The sequence below is a fragment of the Heteronotia binoei genome, chromosome 4 (genome assembly GCF_032191835.1).
Source record: "Heteronotia binoei isolate CCM8104 ecotype False Entrance Well chromosome 4, APGP_CSIRO_Hbin_v1, whole genome shotgun sequence".
Classification (NCBI taxonomy): Eukaryota; Metazoa; Chordata; class Lepidosauria; order Squamata; family Gekkonidae; genus Heteronotia; species Heteronotia binoei.
Window position 1 is genome coordinate 132107478 of NC_083226.1, and position 22145 is coordinate 132129622.

Genomic DNA, 22145 nt, shown 5'->3' on the forward strand with positions numbered 1-22145 from the left:
CAGGAATTGGTACATGCATCTTGGTGCACTGGCAGAGTAGTCTTCTTCAGGCAGACCTATCACTCCACATACCAAGAAAGACAGGTTTCTTACCTGTAACTGATGATCTTCGAGTGGTCATCTGTGCAGTCACACATATGGGGTTATCCGCCAGGATCGAGCCCAACCTCGGAGAATTCAAAGCAATCTTGAAGCGTTAATTTTAGCGCGCCTTCCTCTCGTCCCGGGGAGGAAGCATCGACTGCGCATGCCTGGACGAGGGGGAGGCGCCTAACCCACTCAGTTTGTTCCCGCCGCCGTATAGGTGGACCAATTCTACTGATAATAAGCATCCAGCAACAGGGAAGGAAGGGTGGGCATGTGTGACTGCACAGATGACCACTCGAAGATCATCAGTTACAGGTAAGAAACCTGTCTATCTTCTTCGTAGTCTCTGTGCAGTCCCACATATGGGTGACTGGCAAGCTATTCCGTCAGGAGGCGGGTGCTGGATCTGTAACCAAAAAGCATGGTTATTCATAAGAAGAATAAGGTTGTACTCACAGTGTGAATGGCAGGGGGCATCAGTCAAAGATTGATCGCAGCACAGCTTGTCCAAAGGACGTGTCACGCCGGGCACGGACATCTAAAGTGTAGTGAGAGGCGAATGTGGATGGGGATGACCAAACCGCAGCGGCGCAGATGTCCTCCATCGGGACGCCCTTGCAGAAAGCTGTTGAGATTGCAACGGCTCTAGTAGAGTGAGCCCGTGTATGCTCTGGTATGGGCTGTTTTGCCAGTTCATAGCATAATGTAATGGCAGCCACAATCCACTTCGAAAATCTCTGTGTTGAGATTTTTGTACCTTGATTGTGGGTTGCATATGCTATAAAGAGTCTTGTGTCTTTTCGGAACTGTCGTGTCCTTTCAATGTAGAAGGCAAGAGCCCTGCGTACGTCTAAGTTATGTAGAGTTCGTTGTCCTGCATCCGCAGGGTGCTGGAAGAAAGCAGGTAGAGTCGAGGGTTTTCCTAGATGGAACGCTGAGATCACCTTTGGTAGGAATGCAGGGTCAGGGCATAGCACTACTCTGTTGTGGTGGAAAACCGTGTATGGCGGGTCAGCTCTAAAGGCGCAGATATCGCTAGCTCTCCTGCCAATGGTAAGTGCTACCAACAAGGCTGTTTTCCAAGTCAGGAGATGTAAAGGAATGGATGCCATAGGTTCAAAGGCTGGCTTCATCAACTGACTCAGTACGAGTGAGAGACTCCAGATAGGATGGATTTTCCGGATTGGAGGGTGGAGGTGAAGGATTCCTTTCAAAAAGGCTTTAGTGGCGTAGTGGGAGAACACAGTGGAGCCCTCGATATGCGGGTGGAACACAGAGATAGCCACTAAATGGACTTTTAGGAAGAAGTACGAAAGTCCAGTCTTAGAAAGGGCTAGGGTGTATGTTAGGATTTGCGTGATACTGGAAAGATCAGGTTTAAAGTTATGTTGAAGTGTGCATTCCGAAAAACGTTTCCATTTAAGAGAATAAGATTTTCTGGTGGCAGGTTTCCTTGCATTGAGTAGGACATGTCAGACCTCTGGTGGAAAACTCAGAAACTGATTCTCCTTGCTGTCAGTTGCAGGAGCGTTGGGTTGTGGTGTAGGACCTTGCCCTCCTGCTGGGAGATTAAGTCCTGAGCTTGAGGTAACCGGAGGAATGTGTTGTTCGATAGGAGGAGAGTAGTGAACCAGGGTTGGCCAAGGTGTAATCAGAATGCAATTGGTGTGGTCCATCTTTATCTTCTGTAATACCCTCGTGATGAGTGGTATTGGAGGGAATAGGTAATGCAGTGGCCCGGTCCATGTCTGGAGGAAGGCATCCCCTGCTGACAGTGGAGACGAAGGGCCTCGCATGTAGAAGTGGGAGCACTGGGCATTGTCTGGGGATGCAAATACTTCAGAGTACCAAAGGTCTGGAATAGAGGCTGAAGGTAACGACTGTTGATGGTCCATTCGTGGTCATTGATTAAGTGGCGACTCAGCGCGTCTGCTTGGACGTTCTGGACCCCTGGTAGATGTACTGTTGTTAGGAAGATACCCTGGGTAATGCTCCAGTGCCATAGGGCCAGAGCTCGTTTGCATAGTCGAGTAGAGGCAGTGCCTCCCTGCCGATTGATGTAGAAGACAGTGGCCACATTGTCTGAGGTGACCTGAACGTGGCAGTCATGAAGGGATGGAAGGAAGGCTCTTAGGGCTCCGTGGACCGCCAGGAGCTCCAGGCAATTGATATGGAGAGATCTTTCGTAGTTGGTCCATTGACCCTGCACTGTGAGTGTTCCCAAGTGGGCTCCCCATCCCCACTTGGAGGCGTCGGTGTTGGAGCAAGAATCTACATAAACCCAGTCTGACAGCTACAGTATGACAGCTGGTGATCTAGCTACCAGGCTAGGTCACAGTGACCTGATCAGCAGACCGGCTTGAGCCGGCAGAAGCCAAGTGATGCAATCTGCTGAGTCAGCACGGCCAGGATTGGCTGCTTGGACCATATATGATCTGTGTGTGCATCACACAGGTCTCTCCCTGTGAGATGGTGGTTAGGCGAAGCACTTTGTCCGTGGAGGTGATATTGTATAGACTGCACAAGAGAGCACTTGTTGTGTATATATGTTAATACACCTTTTGGCACTAGTTGCACGTGTCTGCCTGATTTTCTTTCCTGAAGCCCTGTGTCGGGCAAGTCATCTCCCTCACTCTGCTACTCCCGCTCCGACAGGGTTATGGGCCCAGGGCGGTTCCGCTGCGCGGAGGAGAGAGTTGAGAGTTGAGCTGACTGTGAGTTTGGAAAGAGCCGGAGGCGAGGAACGCCGGTGAAGGACACAGAAGCACCACCGTTCTCTGTTTGAGAGCCAGAGGGACGTCGGCAGCCAGCTGTGAGGAGGAGTCGGCACGATGGCTCAGCAACAGCTTGGAGTAGCCGTTGAGAAGCTCACCTCAGCCAACTACGCGGTGTGGAGCCTGAGAATGCAACACTACCTCAAGCGTGAAGGGCAATGGCTGTTCGTGAGTAACCCCCCTGCTGACTTATCTCCTGCCGAGACTGTGTTATCGGATAAGGCACTGGCCAACATAGTGCTATCTATAGGAGATGACCAGCTGGTTTATGTGCGAGGGAAGGACACTCCCAAGGCTGCCTGGGACGCGTTGAGTGCGGTGCATGTTAGCACCACTGCTGGTTCCCTCATGGCCTTGACAAGGAGGATGTTCCGCACCGTTATGCCGGCTGGAGGGTGTGTGAAAGATCACATCAAACGGCTAACGGACTGTTTCGTTGAGCTGGAGGCAAGAGGCAAGACTGTAGCTCCAGACGACAGAGTGTACATTTTGCTGTCGTCGTTGCCACCTGAGTACACTCCCCTGATAACTTCTCTGGAGACGGTGGACGTAGCGACCCTGACCATGGAATACGTCTGTGCCCACCTGCTTGACTTCCAAGAGAGAATTGCGGCCGTGAGCTGTCCGGGGGTGTCGGCCAGGCAGCGTGCTGTTATCGGTGTGTCCGGGAAGACAGCCAAGAACGAGCCAGCTTTTGCTGCTGGCAGGCGTCCGAAGGTGGAGGAAGTGGAGCCGACTGCGTTTGCAGTCCGTCGCTGCTACGGATGCGGGTCGTCGCAGCACCTGCTCCGAGCTTGCCCTGAGAGGGAGAAGAGGCGGGGGCGTGTGCGGCGAGAGCGGAGGACCGCCAGCCCGTGTGAGGAAGCAACCCGGCTGGTCACGTCTGCAGTAGAGAGCACAGGGTCTGCTTGGATTTTAGACTCCGGGGCAACGAGCCATCTCTGCTGCGAGAAGGAGTTGTTGAAAAACATTGACAGTCCTGAGCATAAGTATGTGAGATTGGCTGATGGGACCACTGCCAATTCTGTTTGCTCAGGCAATGTGGAATTTCCTGCACTGAAATGTATGTTGCAAAATGTGTTGTATGTACCCTCACTGCAGTCTAACCTGTTGAGTGTTAGCACACTGTTTGACCAGGGATACCAGGTGAGATTTGAGAAAACCTGCTGCAAAATCCTGGGAGGTGGGGGAAAGTTGCTTGTGACAGGAAAGAGGGAAGGTAAACTGTATGTGGTCCAGAGTGATTGTGCCCAGGTGGCTCAGGTGTCGAATGAGCCTGTGCACAATAATTGTATACATTTGCTCCATAGGAGACTTGGGCACTGCGGATTTAGGGCGTTAAAGAAAACCCTGGAGCTTGTGCCTAGTTTGAAAGTAAATCCTTGCAAATGTTACTTGGATTGCCAGGTCTGCAAGAAGACCAAAAGCAAGGCGTGTGCTGTTGCTAAAGAAAGCTCAAGGGAAAGCACACGAGCCCTGGAACTAGTCCATTTAGACGTTATTGGCCCATTGCCAAAGAGTCTGTCGGGGAGGAGATACTGCTTGGTGGCCACCGACGACCACACGAGGTACGCGTGGGCTTTCACCATGGTGCATAAGTCTGAGGTGTATAAGACATTCACCAAGTGGGTCAAAGCAGTGGAGAGACAATTAGGGGTTAATCTCCTAGCTGTACAAACCGACAGAGGGGGGGAATTCTTATCTAACCAGATGAAACGTTGGCTGGAGAACAAGGGCATCGCCCACCGTCTGACGAACCCGGCAACGCCCCGAGAAAATGGGCATGGGGCTGTATTGCAGAATGTGATGTATTGCATGTTAGAGGATGCACAACTGCCAATGACCTATTGGGCAGAAACCATACATGCAGCTGTTTTTTTGCAAAATAGGGTTTGGTGTAATACTGTGAAAAATGTGCCTTACAGGTTACTGTTGAACAAGACCCCAGATTTGAGTTCTTTAAAAGTCTTTGGGTCACGGGCTCGGGTTGGCATCCACTCCACGAGTAGCGGGGAGGGGGATGTCCGGGCAGAGAGCCTAATTTTTCTGGGCTACAAGCCAAGGGCCAGGTGTTATCGTTTCTGCAATAGCAAAAGCAAGATAACACTTAGTAAGAGTGCCCAGTTCAATGAAAAAAGCAGCTGGCCAAGGTTGCACTCCTTGCAGAAACAATTTGTCCTGCTGCCAAGTAGCGATAACGATGTTGGAGCGCAGCCCAGAACTCCAGCCCAGGAGGTGGCACCCAGTGGGGCTGGAGAAGGTGAGCCGAATGCTGGCACAGAGCCTGACGAGCAGAGTCAGGAGGCAGAGCCTCAAATGCAGGAACTGGAGGTAAAGTGTGAGAGTCAGGAGGTTCAACACCCAATTACAGGGGCAGAGCAACCAGCCCAGGAGGTGGGAACAGAGCAACCCGAAGAAGACAAAGCTGGTCCAAGCACAGGGCCACGGGTGTCTGCCAGGTCCACCAAAGGCCAACGTCCCGCTAGGTACAAGTGTCCCTATGTCACTCTGACTGTCAATCCAGACCCACCCGGATTTGAGGAAATGTTAAAAGAAAAGGCTAAGAAATGGAAAGCCTGGGTGGCAGAGTGCGAGGCAAGGGAGAAGGAGGCTGAAGCCAAGCGTCTGAAAGAGCTGGCTGAACAGGAACACGATGATGTGTTTTACAATCATGATGAGTTCCTGAACGAATTCCGGAAAGGGTTCCGAGCTACGTAAATATGAACTGTAATGTTGCTGGTGGACATGTATGTAAACTGTGTAAAGTGTTTTGGTGCACTGGGTTTAAATAGATTAGGAGGTGTGTTGGAGCAAGAATCTACATAAACCCAGTCTGACAGCTACAGTATGACAGCTGGTGATCTAGCTACCAGGCTAGGTCACAGTGACCTGATCAGCAGACCGGCTTGAGCCGGCAGAAGCCAAGTGATGCAATCTGCTGAGTCAGCACGGCCAGGATTGGCTGCTTGGACCATATATGATCTGTGTGTGCATCACACAGGTCTCTCCCTGTGAGATGGTGGTTAGGCGAAGCACTTTGTCCGTGGAGGTGATATTGTATAGACTGCACAAGAGAGCACTTGTTGTGTATATATGTTAATACACCTTTTGGCACTAGTTGCACGTGTCTGCCTGATTTTCTTTCCTGAAGCCCTGTGTCGGGCAAGTCATCTCCCTCACTCTGCTACTCCCGCTCCGACAGTCGGTGGTAACAATCACCGAAGGAAGTATCTGTGTAAATGGCATTCCTGCCAGGAGATGACGTTCCACCGTCCACCATTGCAACGATGAAATAATGTGGGACGGAACAGTTAGCACTGTACATTGGTGCTGTCGTTGAGGGTGGAATGTTTGGACAAACCACAACTGGAGGGGACGCATGTGAAGTTTGGCAAAGCAGAGGACAGATGTGATGGCCACCATGAGGCCTAGCATCCTCTGAAAAATGAGAGCTGTTTGGGAGCGATGCGTTATTATTCTGTTGGCCAAGGACTTGATATGTTGCACTCTGTCTGCTAGAAGGTAGGCTTTGCGGGAGATCGTTGACAGGTGCGCTCCTATAAATTGTATGGTCTGAGTAGGAGTTAGATTGGATTTTGTCCTGTTGACCTGAAGGCCTAGGGTAGTCAGGAGGGAGAGGGTAGCCGAAATGTCCATTTGGAGCTGTTCCTTGGTTTGGGCGACGACCAGCCAATCATTTATGTACGGGTAGATGGATATTTGTTGTCGCAATATTGCTGCCACCACAGCCATACATTTTGTGAATACTCTTGGTGCTGTTGAGAGACCAAAGGGAAGAGCGCCGAATTGATAGTGTTGATCTCAGATAGCGAATCTGAGGCATCTTCTGTGGTGGTGGTTGATGGTGAGATGGAAGTAGGCGTCTTGCAGGTCTATCGATGCCATCCAAGCCTGCTCTGGAATCAGTGGCAAGATAGACCGAAGAGTGACCATGCGGAATTTTTTGCGGCGAATGTAAAGATTGAGCTTTCGCAGATCTAATATGGGGCGTAATCCCCCGTCTCTCTTTGGGACCAGGAAGTAGCATATGATGGTACTGTGGTGGAACTGGTTCTATAGCTCCCTTGTCCAGCAAGGTTGCAATTTCCAATAGCAGAGGTGGGGATGGAGGGGTAGTCATGAACCTGTGATGTTTTGGGGTTGAATTGAACTCTATGGTGTAGCCCCTGTGGATGATAGCCAGGACCCATGAGTCTGGTGTTATGGACTCCCACGTGTGGTAAAACGGCTGTCATCTGATGTCTGGATAATGTTGAGGCTGTCCGAGAGGGGCAGGGGAGTTAAAGAGACTGTTTTGTGGTCGGTGTCATTTTCTTTGATGTTTGAGGGCATGCTCTCTGCTGGAAGGGTTGTTTTGCCTGGGGAGGCTTGCGCCTCCATGGTTCAGCCTGTTGTGGGGATTGAGAGCGCTTGTAGTAATTTGGCTTCCAAGTTCTCTGTCGTATGGATTGGGATTGCGGTTGGGTAACCCCCAATCTCTTAGCCCTCTTTCTGCTGCCATCTACATTGGTCGGAATTTCGTCTGTCGTGGCAGTGAATAGGCCCTGCCCGTCAAAAGGTAAGTCATCTATTTTAAACTTTATGACTGGCTGCAGTGATGAAGACCTGAGCCATGCGTGTCGACATAAGGCAATTGCCGATGCCAGGGTTCTGGAAGAGCACTGGGCTGCGTGGCGTGCCGTATTGATTTGCTGCTTGCTGACCCTCGCGAGCTCCTGTAGGGCATGTGAGGCTTGTCTTTGTGCTGTCTCTGGCAGAGAGGTAATCAGGGTGTTGAGTTGTGTAGTCAGGTTAAAGGCGTACGCTGAGAAGTATGCCATATAGTTGTGAATTTTCGTAGTGGCGGTGGTGAGGGAGTAGATTTTTCTCCCAATTGTGTCCAGTTTTTTGCCTTCCCTTTCAGGAAGAACGGGGTGTCTTGTCTGCTTAGATTTGGATGATGAGTGAACTATCATCGAATTCAGTGCAGGATGGTTGAAGAGAAATTTAGATTCGGGGGCATGAACCTTATAAAGTGATTCAACCCGTTTTGACGTTGGTGGTACCGAGGCTGGTTTGTCCCAGGCCTCTTTCAAAGTTTCCAGATGAACTGGAAGCATTGGAAAGGAGGAACCTGCAGGGAGGTCCACGTGCACCAGATCATAGACTACATTTGAAACTCTAGGCACGTCAGTGGTTAGCTTGACATTGAGGGAGTTCGCCATGTTGGATAATAAATCCAGGTAGCATTTGGGTCCCTCTGATGGAGACAGGTCAGACAGTTTAGCAATATCCAATGCTGGTGAATGAAGATCTGAGGTTGAGGAATGGGATGATTCAGATTGCTCTGCTTCAGATTCTTCCTGGGTGTCTATATCCAGAGGTTTGGTGGTTTGTTCGGTTGGCGAGGGCTGTGCCCGTGGTTTGGTCGGACCAATCGAGATTGATCTGGCTGGTGACAGCGTCTTCGGCTCCATGGTGTAATGAGCAGAGGCTTCACGGTACCGGGGACGGTCTTCATAGTATGAATGCTCTCGGCGCGGAGGAGTCTCACGATGGTCTTCTTTATGTGTTCGGTCTCGATAGTAAGGCACTTCATGGTGCCGAGAGTCCTCATGGGTGCGACGTCGATAAGACCCCGTAGATGGCGATCTGTGGTATCTTCGGTACCTACGAGGGGAAGGTGACCTGGACCTCGATGGAGTGTAGCAATAGTAGCGTTCGGTGTGACCGCTTCGAGACCTCTTAGCTCAGACATGAGTGGGCAGTTCTCTCGGAGTCGACGGCTCTCTTCCGAGGGAAGGTGCAGTTATTGTCTGTGGAGGTATTGAGACCTCCCAAAATGAGTGTGCGTCAACAATGTTGAGGCGCTGGCTCTTAGTTGAACCCGGGGACTCAGTGCTCAGTGTCTGCTCTGGTAAGGATTCGTGAACCGAGGGTGACCGGGAGTTGATACGAACAATCTCGACGGGTGTAATAGCGGGCGTCGAGGTTGATTTCGAAGCCGGGGTTGTCGGTACCGAAGTCGTGGTAGCCGGGTGCGGCGTGGGAGGCCGTGTCGAAGAGGTCGGATCCCGTGGCCTATGGCTTGCCTTGGGTTTTTTTAGGAGATTTCGGTCCTGAAGGGTCCTTCGAGGTCGATTCTGTGTGGTGCCGCTTTCTGGAATCGCCTGATTTCTTCAGATGTTTCCCAGACTTAGGCTTGCTGGGAACCAAGGCCACGGAAGCTGCCGGTTGGGCCATTCTCTTTTGAGCTAGGGATAATGGCGAAGTTTGAGAACTCGAGGCGTGGGACATAGCCGGGCGCAGTGACGACTCTAGCAAATGGCTTCTGAGCCTTGCTGCGCGATTTTTTCTAGCCTGTTTGCCGAATTGGCTGCAGTGCACATAGGTATCAATGCGGTGTGCCTCGCCGAGGCAGAAAAGACATAAAGAATGGCCGTCGATCGACGGGATTTTTGCTGCACAGCGGACGCACCTTTTAAAAGTAATTTTGTCCTTCCCTTCCATCCGCCCAGAGGGGGGGGGAGGGGAGAAAGTCTAAAGAGATAGGAAGATTTTTTTTTTAACAATACCGGTGAAGAGTGAAGTGAAGAAGATGAGCGGTGAAGAGATGATAAGTTCGGAGGATTGCAATGAAAGCGGGAGATCAGCGAGGTAGGTGTATTCCGAACGGCGGTAACGAAGAAACCGAGTGGGTTAGGCGCCTCCCCCTCGTCCAGGCATGCGCAGTCGATTCCTCCTCCCCGGGACGAGAGGAAGGCGTGCTAAAATATGTGGGACTGCACAGAGACCACAAAGAAGATCAAAGATTTTCATCGTGGTCTCTGTGCAGTCCCACACATGGGTTATCCGCCAGGATCGATCCCAACCTCGGAGAATTCAAAGCAATCTTAGAGCGTTAATTTTGACGCACACACTTCCTCTCGTCCCAGGGAGAAGGCATCCACTGCGCATGCCTAGACAAGAGGGAGGGATTTCACCCACCCAGTTTCTTCTTTACCGTTGCCTGGGATACACCTACGTCGCTGAGTCTCCTCTATTCACTGCGATCTTCACCTGTTTTTTCTGCATTTTTCTCCTCACCGTTTGTCTTCATCTTCTTCTCCAACTTCACCGGTATCGTTAAAATTTTTTATCTTTCTACCCTTTTTCTACCTTCGTCCCTTCCCTCCTCCCCCAGGTGGATGGAAGGGAAAGACAAAATCACTTTTAAGAAGTGTGTTCGGTGCGCCTCAAAAATCCCATCCACAGATGGACATTCTTTATGCATTTTTTGTCTGGGTGAGGCCCATCGCACCAACACTTGCCTGCATTGTAGTCAATTTGGAAAGCAAGCAAGAAAAAACCGCGTGGCTAGACTCAGAAGTCATTTGTTGGAGTCGTCACTGCTCCCTACTATGTCCCATACTTTGGGATCCCAAACCTTGCCATCTTCCCTATCTACTCAAAAGGAAGTGGCGCGACCGGCAGCTTCCGTGGCTTCGATTCCCAGCAAGCTTAAGTCCAGGAAACACTCAAAAAAATTTTGACAATTCTAGAAAGAAACATTGCACAGAATCGACTTCTAAAGACCCTTTGGTTTCGACATCACCGAAGACCAAATCTAAGATGGGCCATAGGTCCTCAGATTCAAAGTCTCCCACCATGACTTCTACATTGCACACAACTGTTGGTACCTCGGCCTTGATACACACAGCACCGACTTCATCGGAGGTCTCGCCGTCCATCGATACTGTACCTCTTGAGGTCGTCCATATCCATTCTCGGTCCCCATCACTTCATGGGTCTTTGCCAGAAAATATCCTTGACACCGAATCTCCAGAATCACACAGAAGTCAGCGCGCTAACCTCGCCGCACACTCCTTCCAGGAAGTTTCGATGCCTAGTAGACAGACGCCTAGCAAGCAACAGATAGCGACACCTGCATCTCTACTCCTAAGAGAACCCTCGACACCGAGAGAGCCATCTACTTGGGTCCAAGCCAAGAGATCTCGAAGTCATCATAGGGAACGCTATTACTACTATAGCCCATCGTGGTCCAGATCACCATCTCCTCGCAGGTACCGACGATATTATAGATCACCTTCCTCAGATTCCCACCGGTATCGGTACCGTGAGGACTCACGGTAAGTGAGGTGCTTTATTATCCTACACATCGGGAGCACGCATACCATGAGGATCGTCCTCAGTACCGTGAGTACGTGTCTTAACCCCGTGAAAGCCCCTATCGATGCCCTAAGCATTACACTATGGTATCAAAACCATTGTCTCCAGCTAGATCGACTTCGGTGTGCTCAGTCTCTCCTAAGCAACAGGTGGAACAGCCTCCCCTGCTGACCAAACTGATATCAGTGCCTACCAAGCCCATCGATACACCCATTGAAACTCAGGAAGAATCTGAAGCGGAACAATCGGATTCCTCCCATTCTACAGCCTCAGCTCCTCCTTCACCAGCCTCCGACATCATCAAACCTGCTGACCTCTCACCTTCAGAGGGTTCTAAATCTTACCTAGATTTACTATCCAACATGGCAAATTCACTCAATATTAAACTGACTACTGATGCACCTAGATTTTCGGATATAATCCACGATTTGGTATATGCAGACCTGCCGGCAGGCTCTTTTCTCCCATACTTCCAGTTCTCTTGGAAACCTTGAAAGAGGCATGGGACAAACCCGCTTCAGTGCCACCGACATCTAAACGAGTTGAATCCCTCTACAAAATTCATGCTCCTGAATCAAAATTTCTCTTCAATCATCTGGCACCAAATTCCATGATCGTGCATTCGTCCTCAAAATCCACACAAACACAACACCCGGTCCCACCTGAAAAGGAAGGGAAGAAATTGGATACTTTAGGAAGAAAGATCTATTCACTTACCATTGCTGCTTCCAAAATTCACAATTATTTGGCCTATTTTTCGGCATATGCTTTCAATCTGACCTCCCAACTTAATACCTTGGTCCCCTCCCTACCGGATGCAGCACAGAAGCAGGCTTCGCACATCCTTCAGGAGCTCTCTCGTGTCAGCAAGCAACAAATTAATACAGTGCGTCATGCTGTGGCATGGTCATCTAGGACTATGGCTACATCAATTGCTCTATGCCATCATGCCTGGCTCAGGTCCTCGCCACTGCAACCTGACATCAAATTCAAGATAGAGGACTTACCTTTCGACGGACAGGGTCTCTTTAATGCCACCACAGATGATATCTTAACCACTGTTGATGACAGTAGGAAAAGGGCAAAAAGATTGGGAGTTACTCAACAGCAATCCCAACCTAATGGGCAGAGAACCTGGAAACCATCATACTACAAACGTTCCCGATTTCCCCGACAAGCTGAATTCTGGAAACGTAAGGCTCCTCCAGCAAAACAACCATTTCAGCAAAGAGCATGTCCACAAACCTCAAAGAAGACAACACTGGCTCCAAAGCAGTCTCTTTGACTCCTCTCTTCTACCTCTCAATCAGTTACAACACCATTCAGACACCACCAGACTACGACCATTTTATCCCATGTGGGAATCCATAACATCGGATTCATGGCTCCTGGCGATCATCCACAGGGGCTACATCATAGAGTTCGATTTGACTCCAAAACGCCACAGATTCATACCTACACCCCCATCTGTTCCACTTCAAAAGGAAATCGCCGCCTTGCTGGACAAGGGAGCTATAGAACCAGTTCCACCGCAGTTCCATCACACAGGATTTTACTCCCGTTATTTTCTGGTTCCAAAGAGGGACGGGGGGGCAGTGTCCTATACTGGATCTTCAAAAACTCAACCTCCATATTCGCTGCAAAAAATTCCACATGATTACTCTGCAATCTATCCTACCACTGATTCCAGAGCAGGCCTGGATGGCGTCGATAGACCTACAAGATGCCTACTTCCATCTCACCATCAATCACCATCACAGAAGATTCCTCAGGTTTGCTATCGGAGATCAATACCATCAATTCCGCGCTCTCCCCTTCGGTCTTTCGACAGCACCGAGAATTTTCACGAAATGTATGGCTGTGGTGGCAGCCGTACTCCGGCAACAACAGATCTCCATTTACCATTATATAGACGATTTGCTGGTTGTATCTCAAACAAAAGAACAACTTCAGAAGGACATTTCATCTACTCTGTCTCTCCGGTCTGCACTAGGTCTTCAAGTAAATCATGCAAAATCCAACCTGGATCCCACTCAGAACATACAATTTATAGGGGCACGTCTGTCGACGATATCACACAAGGCCTACCTTCCAGCAGACAGAGTGCATCAAATCCAATCCCTGGCCAATACCATAATCGGGCACCGTACACAAACAGCCTTCATCTTCCAACGGATGTTAGGTCTTATGGTGGCCACCACCGCTGTCCTCTGTTTTGCAAGACTTCATATGCAACCTTTTCAACTGTGATTTGTCCAGACATTTCATCCACACCGGCAACACCAAATGACTTTACTTACGGTCCCATCTCACATTATCCCATCTCTGAAATGGTGGACAGTGGATCATCATCTCCTGGCAGGAATGCCATTCGTACGAACCGCCCTCTGTGATTGTCATGACCAACGCCTCCAAGTGGGGATGGGGAGCCCACTTGGGAATGTTGACAGTTCAGGGACCAATTACGAGAGTTCCCTTCACATCAATTGCCTAGAGCTCCTGGCGGTCCACAGAGCTCTGAGATACTTTCTACTGTCTCTTCACAATTGCCACATTCAGGTCACCTCCGACAATGTAGCCACTGTTTTCTACATCAATCAGCCGGGAGGCACAGTCTCTGTTCATCTGTGCAAACGAGCCCTATCCTTATGGCACTGGAGTATCGTTCACGGCATTTTCCTGACAGCGGTGCATCTACCAGGAGTCCAAAACGTCCAAGCAGACACACTGAGTCGTCATCTAGTCAATGACCACGAATGGGCCCTCAACCGTCGTTACCTGCATACAGTGTTCGAGACCTTTGGAGTTCCGAAAATAGATGTATTTGCGTCTCCAGACAACGCCCAGTGTCCGCACTTTTACACTCAGGGTCCTCCATCCCCACTGTCTACGGGGGACGCCTTTCTACATCAATGGTCCAGGACACTACATTATTTCCACCAATTCCTCTCATCATGAGAGTATTGCAAAAGATAAAGCTAGATCGGACCAATTGCATCCTGATTACATCGTGGTGGCCCTGTCAACCTTGGTTCACCACTCTCCTCCTCCTCTCGGACAGCACGTTCCTCCGACTTCCTCAAGTTCAGGACTTAATTTCCCAACAAGAAGGCAAGGTTTTGCACCACCATCCGGGACTTCTACGACTGACTGCCTGGAAAATCAGTTTCTGAATTTTCCTTCGGACGTCCGTCATGTCTTACTCAGCGCTAAAAAACCTGCCATCAGAAAATCTTATTCTTTAAAATGGAAACGTTTTTTGGTGTATGCTGTTCTACATAATTTCAAGCCTGAACTCTCCACTATAGCTTAGATCCTGACCTACACCTTATCCCTCTCTAACTCAGGACTGCCGTACTCTTCTCTGAAGGTCCACTTAGCGGCCATCTCTGCATTCCATCCACACATCGAAGGGTGTACTGTTTTCTCCCACTATGCTACTAAAGCCTTTATGAAAGGGATCCTCCACCTTCATCCTCCAATCCATCAGCTTCATCCCACCTGGAGCTTGTCTCTTGTGCTGAGCCAACTAATGAAGCCACTTTTTGAGCCCATGGCATCCATCCCTATGCATCTCCTGTCCTGGAAGACAGCTTTACTGGTAGTGCTTACTTCTGGCAGAAGAGCCAGCAGCATCTGCGCTTTCAGAGCAGACCCACCATACACTATTTTCCATCATGACAGTTATTTTACGGCCTGACCCTTTTCTACCCAAGGTAGTCTCACCGTTTCATCTAGGAAAGTCGTCTACTTTACCTGCCTTTTTTCAACGTCCTGCCGACGCAGGTCAACAAACTTTACACAACCTGGACATCCGTAGGGCCCTTGCCTTTTACATTGAGAGGACACGTCCATTTCGAAAAGACAGTAGACTCTTTGTAGCATATGCAACCCACAACCAAGGCACTAAAATCTCAACACAGAGTTTTTCAAAATGGATTGTGGCTGCTATTACATTATGCTATCGACTGGCTAAACAGCCAATACCTGAACATTTACGAGCTCATTCTACTAGAGCCATTGCCACTTCATCAACTTTCTGTAAGGGCGTTCTGATGGAAGACATCTGTGCCGCTGCAGTCTGGTCGTCTCCATCTACGTTTGCCTTGCACTATGCTTTAGATGTCCGTGCTCAGCGTGACGCGTCTTTTGGACAGGCTGTACTACGATCCATTTTCGACTGATATCTCCAGTCGTCTACACTGTAAGTACATATTGCTTCTTATATGCATACTAACTTTGTCCTTTGGTTACAAATCCAGCACCCGCCTCCGGACAGATTAGCTTGCCAGTCACCCATGTGTGGGACTGCACAGAGACCACGATGAAGATAAACAGGTTTCTTACCTGTAACTGATGATTTTCGAGTGGTCATCTGTGCACACACGCCCACCCAACCTTTCCCGCTGCTGGTTCCTTGTTCCTATTTCAAAAATTTTCCTCCTATACAGCAGCGGGAAGAAACTGGTGGGTGAAGCACCTCCCTCTTGTCTAGGCATGCACAGTGGATGCCTCCTCCCCGGGACGAGAGGAAGTGCGCACCAAAATTAACGCTCTAAGATTGCTTTGAATTCTCCGAGGTTGGGATCGATCTTGGCGGATAACCCATGTGTGTGACTGCACAGATGACCACTCGAAGATCATCAGTTACAGGTAAGAAACCTGTTTTTGCTCAGTGCTTCTTGGGTAGACCCAATAGTGATGGGGAAAACACATGTCTGCAAGGACATGCCATCGCAACCTGTCCCAGCAGGAGGTCCTCAGCACAGTAGAAATGCCAGATACACATTTGGCCACTGCAGAAGAACACAAAGCACAGCAGAGCCTTTTCCTAAGCTGGTGCAAATAAACTGAGCAAGCACTCAAAGCCAACTTCAGGTATGGCAGAATGGACACCAATGCACTGTGCATCTAAAGCACTGTATTGTCTTCTATGCAATGAAACTATTGCAGCTAATTGGATTGGTAACAATTTTCTGATCTGTGATAAAATGGCAGCAGATAGAGCAAGTTGAATATTTAACATTTAAACAAAAATCTCTGACCATGGTGGGTCACAGAGTCCTGGCTTATAAGCCCCTCTAGCGCTGCGTATTGGACAGGCCTGCTGCTAATGTATGTGCATACAGAGCATGGATACCATACCTGCTTCCCCCCATTCCACACACACCAAGACCAGCAAGATGGATAGGCAAGGCCACTAAGTGGTTGTGAAGATTCCTGCATAGCATAGGCAGTTTCAGACATTCCCACACTCCAAAGCCTTTGCTTGTTGGCCATCACCACCAACACCAGTTTGTCCAGTGTACCATCTTATGACTTCTTTTTCTGACACATTATTTCCTTTTATATGCTTGCAGTTCACTGGATCTATGTTGATACCTTCAGAGTTAAAGATAGATCCACGGTTTGGAAATATTAAAAACAAATGAGTTAGACAAGTAATTATTTTAGAGGAAGCTTTATTGCCTTGCATATACTTAAGTAGAATGACTGGTGATATATCCCAAATTGAGAATTGCTTTGATGAAGAGACAAGTACCGCATTTTATGTGTAACTCGGTGATTGATAATCAAAGAAGTGGGGATTGCAAATTTGTGATATGATGTGGGTATCATACCGATTTAGAGACCCAGAAACTATCAGCAAATACCAGAATATTTTCTTAGCATTCTCTGTTCTTACAGATTTCTTTTGGATCATTTGAAATGGATAGTTGTACAAATTGGAATAGTAACCTAGATGAACTACTGCCTATTTATGATGGGGGGAGGGGTTGTACTAGCCATTGTTTTTATTATTATTTATTTAGAAATGTATATCCCCAACACTCCACAGGCCTATTTAAGGTAAGAACAATACAATGAAATTATTAAAATAACACAAATTATTGATATGAAAGACAAGCCAGGGTGTCAAAACATCATAAAGCAACACTGATCTGCCTTAAAAGATACACAATAATCCTAAGGCTTAAAAGGCCCTAAAAAAGTAAAACTCTTCAGTTAAAAAGTCTGAGTCTAAAAAGTTTTGGCCTGGATCCGAAAGAAGAGTGTGCTAGGTGCCAGGTGAGCCTCAAGGAGGAATGTATTCCAAGGTAAAAACAGCTACCTCTGGTCAGGGCCGGCTTGCCCATTAGGCAAACTAGGTATTTGCCTAGGGCGCCGGAAGCAGGGGCCAAATTGCCTAGTTTACCTGTTACCGCCCCGCCACCTCCCTCCCCCCACGGGTAAAACGCCACCACTGCCCTCCCCCTCCTTTTCTGTGGTGGCACACTCCCGCCCCCCCCCCCCCACCCACCCCAATGCTCAAAGGAGCTCTAGAACTGGCCTTACCCGCTGAAACGTGGCCCGGGCCTCTCAGTGCTGAGCGAGGCTTTGCTCCTCCCTTAATTCTTTCATTTTCTAGCGGTGCTTCTCTGAGTGCACCAGAGGGTGCGCAGCGGAGCACACCGCTGCAGAAGGGAAGGGGGCAACAGGATTTTACATGCTAATCAGCGGGGGGGGGGGCTTTAAAGAGCCCAGGAAGTGCGGCACTCCACCACCCCTTCCTGAGCATTGTAATGGTAGGAAAGGGAGGGAGGAGGAGGCGCCATGCAGGGTGGCAGCAGGGCATGGTGCCACGGAGGGGTGGGGTGCGAGTCTGACTGGGGTGCCATGCGCCCCAGGGCTGGCCCTGCCTCTGGTTGCCACCCATCCTCCCCTCTGCTGCTTGATTGAGCCACCTGGTGGGAAGGGCGGGATATAAATTACAAATAAATAAATAAATAAAATAAAGAAAGCAGGGGTTTGGGAAGAGGATCTTAACTGATAAGCTGGACAGTATGGATGTTGTTACTTAAAGTAATCTCCACTCTGTTTAGGGTCTCAAAAGTAAGAATTGTGCCTAGGAACAGAAAGTTTCATAATGCAGGTCTTTAAGCACAGATTATATGATTTCTGTTGTCTCCCCAGTTTGCACAATCTGTTGACCACGCTACACTGTGACTCAAATCAGTTTTTTTATATAACCTCTACAATTTGTTCCAAATGGTTACACTACAGCAAGTCTTGACCATTTCCCCATCACACAGTCTCTGTTCAAATTTGGCAACTCAGGAAGCGCAGAAATTAGTGCCCAGCATCATTTTACTCCTCTTTTATAGAAAAAGAGTACAAGGGTTGGCTTTTTTTGGCCAGTGATGGCCACAGCTCTTTGAAACTACACCTACCTGAAGACATTCACAACTGAAGCAGTTTCTTTAGAAATTTGTGTTCCCAGTAAGTGCTGCCTGCTAAATTATTGGATTAAATCTGCACAAAGAAACATTCATCAAAGCAGCAGTTCCTAACACAATGTTAGATGAATCATCTTTAGAAATTAAGTGTTCAGGCAGGATTTAAATCTGTAAGGCAAATGCATAGCTGTTTGTAGTTCACAACTGATGCTATTTTTAAAAATTTCCCCTATATAAATGAAAGCAGCTTTACTTCTCAGAATGCATATAATTTCTAAATGGATATTCCAAACTATTGTCATTATCCAGACTACAGGCCTTCTTAACATGAGCTTAGGTCCAAATGCACCTTTGTCTTGTATGAAACATGAAGTATACATGTATACAATGAACAAGAGAGGGGAACCTTCATTTATCACATTGTCTACTTTTTTAAAGGCAGCAATGGATAAGCCAGCTCATCAGCTACTGTTCCTGACAAGGATCTTCCAGTACTTTGAAAGTGATACATTTTTCCCAGAAATCGATCTAAAACAATTCAAGCTTCTGCAAGGGTAAATATAACCGCTACAGTAATATAGTGCATTCACTTTATCATTAATGGCATAACAAAATATTTCACAAATTTATATATGTTAATGCAATCTCTGAAGAAAAATATTTGGACAAACAGGATGTGCAAGACAATCACAGGCAATTAATTTACTAATGGTCTTAATAGTTAATTAAGCATACACTAATTTTTGTTATTTTATATGTAATTTACTCTCCTTTCCAGATACCCAGGTGTGCCCGATGGTATTCAGGAAGAGAATGGCATCCAGTACAAGTTTGAAGTGTATGAAAAGACCATCTCTGGAGACATATGAAGTGTCTTGTCTAAGTTTATAATTCTGTAGTGCATTTTACAGTATGGTCACAATTACACAGAAATAAGCTCTGCTGAAGCAAACCAGACTTGCTTCCAAACATAGACTTGAGTTGTGAAACAAGTTCTTTCTCAAGCACACTGACCTTCTCTATTTCCACTCCTTCCATCTTCCAGTGTAATGTAAGTGCTCTTGGTGGTGATACTTCATTGCCATAACTACAGTGCAGCAAAACAGTGTTTGAAAAAAGCTATGTCAAGATGGGCTTTGATCCTGTGAGCTCTCCAGACTTTCAGTGAAAAATACATTCCATTTTTATAGATGGCAGATTGTGTCTTGATCCTTTGTTCATTAATAAGATTCTGAATGCTGAATTTAATCCCTGTTATAGGCCTTTACAGATTTGCCCTCTAATGTCCAAATAATATATGTCCAGGAGTCTGGCTGTTATAGCAAACTGTCCATCAAAGGTTATGGTGAAGACTACAGCTGTAAATTATTATTTAGTGGTCCCCAGCATGGTGCCCATGATGTGTTTCCTGGTACCCACTTGCTTCTTCCCCATATCATCTCTTCTCTGAAGCTAAGAACCAATCCTGATTTTTCTCCACTTCATTGGAATAGGAGGTGTTTTCTCTATATCTTCAGACAGCATCATTTGGAAACAGCTGCCTCCATAGGAGAACTTCCTAACATTTTGTGCTGGAGATGGAATGCAGACCAGATGGCACGGCAGCCATTATGTTGTGGCACCCCATATTTGTCCTCTGAACTCCCCCAATATCCAGTGGTTCAACATCACTGGGGACTCCACCATAGCTTATATAAACTTTTCCTTAAGCCCTCTGTTCAGTATCTTTCTTCTTCTCAGCTACACAGGCTGTTAGTCTTAACTGACAAGGATATACTGTGCATATTCTGATATGGTAGAAAGTAGTTTGGGACAAAGTTTTGTCAAGGAGAAGAGCCATGACAGTATGAATATATGTCTTATACTGAATCAGACCCTTGGTCAAAGTCTACTCAGACTCGCAGCAGCTCTCCAGGGTCTCAAGCTGAGGTTTTTCACGCATATTTGCCTGGACCCTTTTTTAGTTGATGCCAGGGATTGAACCTGGGACCTTCTGCTTTCCAAGCAGATGCTCTACCACTGAGCCACCATACAACAACAAAGGAATTTAAATTATTTACAGTAATAAGTATAATATACTTATCCAATTCTGATGCATATTTTGCCTAATGTGAATGACTTTAAGTTGTTGTCTTAGGAAAGCAGCCATTATGTTCTAACTGGCATATGAAAATGAGGGTAGTAATATGAATAATGTCCCATTTTGAGCTTGGAAACCAGGGTCACAATCTTTGCTGAGCTGTGAATTTTACTACATAGTCTTGGAGCAGCATTATACCCTTACATAGTAAGAAACAAAACTTTCTAAGTCCATAAATGTCAATGGGCTTAAAAGAGTGTAAACTCTGCTTGGGATGGCACTGTTAGTATCTCAGCCTTATGGACCTAAAAACATTGTTGTAAAGTAAAAATCTGGGAAACCCCACAAACACTGCATTGAGCTCCTTGGACAAAAGATGTGAAAGAAATGAAATGGCCATGAGGCCCATTTTGTGGTACCACCAACTGTTATTTGTTTTATTTAGAAAATATGTATCTGTAGAGATGTTTAAGGAAGATCACAATGAAAGCAAAACTAAGGACAATAAAAATAAAGAATCCAGGGCATGAAACAGAGCAGTCTAATATGGCATTGGTAAAACAATCCTTAGGCTAGAAGCAGACTATAAAACAACTTGGGGGTGGAGATAGAACCCCTCAACTAAAACCTGAACAAAAAAATGTTTTTGGCCTGGCATTGATAGGAGACAAAGATAAGGCACCAGGCAAGCCTCATGGGGGCTTTCCAAAGGCAAAGTGCCACCACAAAGAAGCCCTGTCTCTAGTTTCTTTCTCTACCTTTGCATTCTGACTCTTCTTTTGCAGCTCCCTCCCACCTTCTGACTGGGATATAAGGGCTTAGGGATTTCCATTCCTACTTGTATCTAATAAATTGAGCTGTAATTCTTGAAAGCTTATACCCTGGCAATCTGGTTGGTCTTTTAAGGTGCTACTGAACTCAAATCTTGCTCTTCTCCTGCAGACCAACATGGCTGCCTACCTGAAACTGTCTCTGGTTGCCACCCACTATACCTCTGAGGACGGAGGCACAACAAGCAGAGGAGAGAATATTAACTGGCAGGCTCCTGCTTCTTTACAGTTAAGAAATTAAAGCAACTCAGCTAATGTCAATGGAAAAACTATTACTGAAAAATCTGATACTTAAAATCTTAAGTGGATTTTTTTCCTACTTACCTTTTAAAAATAAGTACAAGAAGTAAAATTTAAGTTGCTTAGCAGCAAGGGTTGCACTTCTTAGTCACTGCCTAGTGGAATTACCAGTGCTAGGAAGTTACTATAATCTCCATTAAGGATTTTTAAAGCAGAGAACTTCAAAAAGTCATCAACATGTCTGTTCAATTTCTCCACAGCATCAAATTTCCTTCAGGGAAAAAAGAGGGTGGGGGGAATAAAGGAATCAAGTGACACAGAACAATTTCTTGACAGTACCATCTGATATACATTTTTTTTTACCTCAGATGCACAAATCAAAACATTGCTGTCAAATCTTCCAAGACATGTTCTTTACTCCTCCACCATTGTACCATCTTCCCTTTAGTGTTCTTTTTGTCATGTGAGAGACTAATAACTTTAAATTTACTACTGGGTTTATGATGTCATCTTGGAAAGTCAAGGACAATAACAAAGCTATTAACTTGTAAAGTTAAACCTCAGTCACACAAGTGTTAGATATAATAAACATTTTAAAGATCAAACTCAATGGATCTTTCATTGGAATTCTAGTTTATTGTTCTGGATCTTTAAAAATACTCTTACCAACTTCCTTCATATATTGATGCGCCTAAATTTTGGTTATGATTAAAAGCAAAACTTTTCCTCCAGTTTCCATCTGTGCCAA

The 22145-nt window shown here is 47.0% G+C and overlaps 1 protein-coding gene and 1 non-coding gene across 2 annotated transcripts in view; one reads left to right on the plus strand and one right to left on the minus strand.

Annotated features, from left to right (window-relative positions):
* DHFR (dihydrofolate reductase) overlaps window positions 1-19443 on the plus strand; it is a 42391-nt gene extending 22948 nt beyond the window's left edge. The window contains exons 5-6 of the mRNA XM_060235765.1: window positions 18686-18801; window positions 19026-19443. Coding sequence (XP_060091748.1) covers window positions 18686-18801; window positions 19026-19116 — 207 coding nt within the window. The 3' untranslated portion in view covers window positions 19117-19443. The remainder of the gene's footprint in view (window positions 1-18685; window positions 18802-19025) is intronic.
* A 766-nt stretch (window positions 19444-20209) lies between these two features.
* Window positions 20210-20286, minus strand: TRNAS-GGA (transfer RNA serine (anticodon GGA)). The gene has a single exon. It is a non-coding gene; the product is annotated as a tRNA-Ser (tRNA).
* Between the last annotated feature and the right edge of the window lie 1859 nt (window positions 20287-22145).